The 5,790-nt window shown below is 56.3% G+C and overlaps 1 protein-coding gene across 4 annotated transcripts in view; it reads right to left on the bottom strand.

Annotated features, from left to right (window-relative positions):
* CMIP (c-Maf inducing protein) overlaps positions 1 to 5,790 on the bottom strand; it is a 213,864-nt gene that overhangs the window by 14,847 nt on the left and 193,227 nt on the right. For all 4 annotated transcript variants that reach the window (XM_010850800.1, XM_010850797.1, XM_010850798.1 and 1 more), the window contains exon 11: positions 2,292 to 2,357. In XM_010850800.1, the coding sequence (XP_010849102.1) occupies positions 2,292 to 2,357 (66 nt within the window). The remainder of the gene's footprint in view (positions 1 to 2,291; positions 2,358 to 5,790) is intronic.

The raw sequence follows: 5,790 nt of genomic DNA, 5'->3' as shown, positions 1-5,790 counted from the left end.
GAAAACAACAGAATGGGAAAGACTAGGGATCTCTTCAAGAAAATCAGAGATACCAAAGGAACATTTCATGCAAAGATGAGCTCGATAAAGGACAGAAATGGTATGGACCTAACAGAAGCAGAAGATATTAGGAAGAGATGGCAAGAATACACAGAAGAACTGTACAAAAAAGATCTTTACGACCCAGATAATCACGATGGTGTGATCACTGACCTAGAGCGAGACATCCTGGAATGTGAAGTCAAGTGGGCCTTAGAAAGCATCACTACGAACAAAGCTAGTGGAGGTGATGGAATTCCAGTTGAGCTATTCCAAATCCTGAAAGATGATGCTGTGAAAGTGCTGCACTCAATATGCCAGCAAATTTGGAAAACTCAGCAGTGGCCACAGGACTGGAAAAGGTCAGTTTTCATTCCAATACCAAAGAAAGGCAATGCCAAAGAATGCTCAAAGTACCACACAATTGCACTCATCTCACACACTAGTAAAGTAATGCTCAAAATTCTCCAAGCCAGGCTTCAGCAATATGTGAACCGTGAACTTCCTGATGTTCAAGCTGGTTTTAGAAAAGGCAGAGGAACCAGAGATCAAATTGCCAACATCCGCTGGATCATGGAAAAAGCAAGAGAGTTCCAGAGAAACATCTATTTCTGCTTTATTGACTATGCTAAAGCCTTTGACTGTGTGGATCACAATAAACTGTGGAAAATTCTGAAAGAGATGGGAATACCAGACCACCTGATCTGCCTCTTGAGAAATTTGTATGCAGGTCAGGAAGCAACAGTTAGAACTGGACATGGAACAACAGACTGGTTCCAAATAGGAAAAGGAGTTCGTCAAGGCTGTATATTGTCACCCTGTTTATTTAACTTACATGCAGAGTAGTACATCATGAGAAACGCTGGACTGGAAGAAACACAAGCTGGAATCAAGATTGCCGGGAGAAATACCAATAACCTCAGATATGCAGATGACACCACCCTTATTGCAGAAAGCGAACGGAACTAAAAAGCCTCTTGATGAAGGTGAAAGTGGAGAGTGAAAAAGTTTGCTTAAAGCTCAACATTCAGAAAACAAAGATCATGGCATCTGGTCCCACCACTTCATGGGAAATAGATGGGGAAACAGTGGAAACAGTGTCAGACTATTTTTCTGGGCTCCAAACTCACTGCAGATGGTGACTGCAGCCATGAAATTAAAAGACGCTTACTCCTTGGAAGGAAAGTTATAACCAACCTAGATAGCATATTCAAAAGCAGAGACATTACTTTGCCAACAAAGGTTCGTCTAGTCAAGGCTATGGTTTTTCCTGTGGTCATGTATGGATGTGAGACTTGGACTGTGAAGAAGGCTGAGTGCCGAAGAATTGATGCTTTAGAACTGTGGTGTTGGAGAAGACTCTTGAGAATCCCTTGGACTGCAAGGAGATCCAACCAGCCCATTCTGAAGGAGATCAGCCCTGGGATTTCTTTGGAAGGAATGATGCTAAAGCTGAAACTCCAGTACTTTGGCCACCTCATGCGAAGAGTTGACGCGTTGGAAAAGACTCTGATGCTGGGAGGGATTGGGGGCAGGAGGAGAAGGGGACGACAGAGGATGAGATGGCTGGATGGCATCACTGACTCGATGGACGTGAGTCTGAGTGAACTCTGGGAGTTGGTGATGGACAGGGAGGCCTGGCGTGCTGTGATTCATGGGGTCGCAAAGAGTTGGACGCGACTGATCTGATCTGATGGAGACAGAGCCTTCCCCTCGGGCCATTATCCATCAGACAGCTTTCTCTCTCTTCCCCAAGATAAAATTCAGTATTGGGATGAGGACCATCCACAGAGACTGAAGGGTCCATTTCTGGCCCAGCTCACTGTGGAGCGAGATCACAGTCACGGGGATAACAAGGGAGTGTTCAGCATCTGGCTGTACCCCAGACGGAGCGGTCCCACTCGTGTTATCTTCACTCTGGTCCTCAGAGACAGGAGGGGCAGGCGCCCAGCTCCATCTGATGCTCCGTAAGCATCGCTAACTTGACTGCCTGAAGGCCAGTGCAGAGAGCTTTGTATTCGTGGCCCAGTGAAGCCATCCAACCATGCAATGAGGTGTATCCCCATCCTTCGGGGTGGGGGTGTGAACATTCCCGGGTCCCCGGCCGAGGACCAACGCTTCCACCTCCCTCTGTCATCTGTGGTGTCCCCAGGTGCGTCCCACGACCTGACCAGTCCCCCACTAAGGCCAGGGTGGACGGTGAAGGTTATTCTCTTAGGCCAAAGGTTTCCAGGGACATGTGGGGGACTTACTCTTTGGGGAATGGAATGGGTTGAAGCAGGCTGGCCAGAGACGGTCTCCAGTCATCATAGTCCGACCTGGAAAGAGAAGGGGTGACAGTCAGGTCTGGTCTGGACCTGGGGAGGTTAACGGTGTGTCATCACTGAGGGTCAGAGATGGGGCGAGAGTCAGGCAGGGACCACAATGGCTCTGATTCTTCTCGGTCACCTTGGCTCCCAGGGACCCTGAGGGACAAGCACGTGCCATCTGCAATGTGGCGGCGGGGCCTGTCGAGCCTGTCCAGAGACTTGGCCACAGCCACCGAAGGGGCCAGCCCCCCAGCTCCCGGACTCTACCTCCCGGCTGCTGCACCCAGCTCTCAGACCACCATTGCGCTGTGGGCTGGAACGTGCCCCTGCAGATTCACACGTTGAAGGCCTAACCCCGAGGCCCCAGACAGTAGCTTTACACAGGTGGGGCCTTCAAAGATGAGAGCAAGGTAAACTGGGGTCACTAGGGCGGGCCCCGATTCAACCCGACCAGTGTCCCCATAAGCAGAGCTCGGGACACAGATACACAAAGAGGGGTGACCGCCTCCCAGCCGAGCAGAGAGGCCTCAGGCAAAACCAACAGTAGCCATACCTTGATGCCAGAGTGCCAGCTCCCTCAGAAATGAGAGAAAATGCACTTTCGTTGTTTCTTAGCCCCCAGATCTCTGTGGGAGCCTGGCCTAGGCAGAGGGTGGCCCCAGACCCCAGACATAACTCTTGGTCCTATGGCCCCACGACTCGGTTGTGTATAGAGTTCGATGGTTTTTTGTTTTGGGGTGGTTTTTGCTGCACCCCGCAGCTTGTGGGATCTTACTTCCCCAACCAGGGGTTGAACCTGGGCCTCTGGCAGGGGTAGCACGGATCCTACCCCTGGGAATTCCCAGAATTCAGTTTCTCAACCTTCTTTCCCAGAGCTGGGCCTTCCTGTTCCCCGCCCCAAGGGGCTTTCTCAACACTTTCCCCTAACTGTGCTCCCAGCATACAGTATCTGTTTATATGCCGCGTGTCTGCCTGTACTTTATCCCCAAAAAAGGAGGAAGATCTTTTCACCTAGCACAGTGTAGATAACCCCTGGGTCGGAAGTGCTCCCAGCCCTCCTTCCTCCACACAAAGGGCGGTAACGGGGCAGCCTTCGGGGCCCAGCGCACACGCTGGAGTGTGCTGAGGGAAAACGCAAGCCCCGGACGCACGGGAACGGATTCCCAGACAGGCTTGTGAGCCTGAGATAAGTCCTTGGGGTGGGCCCAGCTGAGGTTTACTGAGCCCTTTACCAGGCCGTGCGCTGGGCACAGCCTGGCTCTCTGAGTCCTCAGGACAGGCTCCTGAGGACGGGAGGATCACACCTGCCCTCCAGGTGAGGAAGTGAGGCCTGGAATGCCTCCCCACCCGGCCGAGCTCAGGCAGCCGGGAGGCTGGGAGCAAGGATACCCAGCCAGGCCCTCAGACTCCAGTGGCAAGACTGGGTGTCCACTGCCCGGGGTGGGGGGTGCTGGGCTGAGGGAGCCCCTGTCAGGACGTGGAAACCCCTCTGACCTCAGACCTGCCGTTGCCGATTTCGGTAGGCGCCTCGTCTCCCTCTGAACCCATCCCCCCGCCCCAACATGTCACTGACTCACTCATGGTTTCTAGACAAATTTAAGAATAATCGGTGCAAACGCTGTGGACAGCGCCCATCACAAGCCAGAGGCTATTCCAGGCACATGTGTGGATCAGACCTGCGTTCCTCCAGGGTACCCAGTGAGCTCATCATTCTACAGCCAAGAAGACTGAGTCTCGGTGAGCACAGGCCCAAGGTCACATGGTCACTGTGACTCGGGAGCCTGGCTCCTGAGTCCGTGGTCCGGCCCACTGTTTCCATCTGCAGAGGCAGGCCCATTCCTGTTCTCAAAAAGGGGCACGTACTAGTTTTTCTTGTGCTTTAAGAAAGATGATAAAAAACGCTCAGTGTGGAAAGGCTGCTAATACAGAAAATTCTAAGCAATGTTTACATCCTCCATAATCAGAGTGGACACGGACTTGGGCAAGCTCCAAGAGATAGTGAGGGACAGGGAGGCTGGGCGTGCTGCAGTCCATGGGGTCGCAGAGTCGGACACGATGGGGCAGCTGAGCAACAACCACAAACCAGAGTAGATGTCAGAGGCCCAGGCCAGGGTCGGGCCGGGACTGTGGGTGCCTGCCGGGCCCCTGGGTGGGATCTGCCTGGCCCGGGGCTCGCTCCTGAACGGAAGGGGACGTCACACCACTGCTCGGTGAACAGCATGCGTCACCTGGTGCCAAGTGGGCAGCTGGGCTGGGGTCTGGGTGGAAGCGGGCGGGACCAGGAGGAGAACCGGGGGCGAAGGACGAGGGGGAGGGCCTGTCCTTCCTGGCCGCGGCCCTGCCCAGCTCCAAGTCTGTGGCCGGCTCCTGGACCTGCTCCAAGCGCCCAGTGTGACCAGTCTGGAGGCTCCAGTGGCAGTGTCGGGCCACAGCCGGGTGCGTGAGCCGGGGGGCTGGCCAGGCCCATGGGATGGGGGTGGGACTCCCATGGTCAGCAGGGCGCCTGTCGCGAGCACCCTGAGAGCAGGGCCGGCCTCCAGGCTGGCAGGCCAGGCCGGCCTGTTGGGGGCAGGGAGAGCTGCCAGTCAGGCTGGGAGGACTGAGCCCAGCCTGGGAAGCACAGGACAGCCAGGCCTCCCCAGGCTCAGGGAGGGAGTGAGGGTGGACCAGGGGCCCTTAAACATCCTCAAGGCTTCTGGTGCGCCCTGGGGGCCAAACAGCATGCACGGACTCCCCTAACCCCTGCTTACGGAGGCGAGATAGGCCCAGAGAGGCCAGGACGCCTGCTGAAGGTCACGGAGCTGACGAGGGAGAAGCTGTACTTGAATGAGGCTCTCTGAGCAGCAGACCCAGGCCTCCGGCCCTGTGCTGCTCCACGAGGGGTTCAGCGCCGACGTGACCGAGGACTTCCTTTCGCGGGCGCGGGGAGAAGGCGGGTGGGTAACACCGGGGTCGAGCTGGGCTGCGGAGGCGGGGGACGCAGGAAGTGAGGGCGGGGTAGCTCTGAAGGTGTGGACGACCGCCCTGACCCGGCAGGAGACGGTGCACTTTGGCAGATCTGCGGCCCAGCTCGACCGGTGCCATGAAACTGGGGCTCTGCGCCGCCCCTGGACAAGGTGCCTGGGAAGACACCCCAGCCAGAGACGCTGGGGCCACACGAGCCTCTCAGAAGCACAAGGGTCTGGGTCAGGCAGGCCTGGTCCTGATGGCGGCCTGCACGCAGCGTGCACCGAACCCTGGTCTCTTGCAGCCACACCCTGCAGGGTGGCTCCCTGGGGTGGGGGTGGGGTCCTCAAAGGGGCTCCGGGGTTGGGGGCGGTGAACTAGGGCAGAGCGAGGCCTAGGGGACTGGCGGGAGGTCCATGGCCTTCCTGGAGGACCGTGAGCAGGGCACCTGGGGTGAGGCAGACCAGGGTGCCAGGAGGGTGTGTCGGGAGGCTTG

Source organism: Bison bison, unplaced genomic scaffold, assembly GCF_000754665.1.
Source record: "Bison bison bison isolate TAMUID 2011002044 unplaced genomic scaffold, Bison_UMD1.0 scf7180017864295, whole genome shotgun sequence".
NCBI lineage: Eukaryota > Metazoa > Chordata > Mammalia > Artiodactyla > Bovidae > Bison > Bison bison.
Note: the sequence above shows the minus strand (reverse complement) of the source record. Positions and strands in the feature narration are given on the sequence as shown.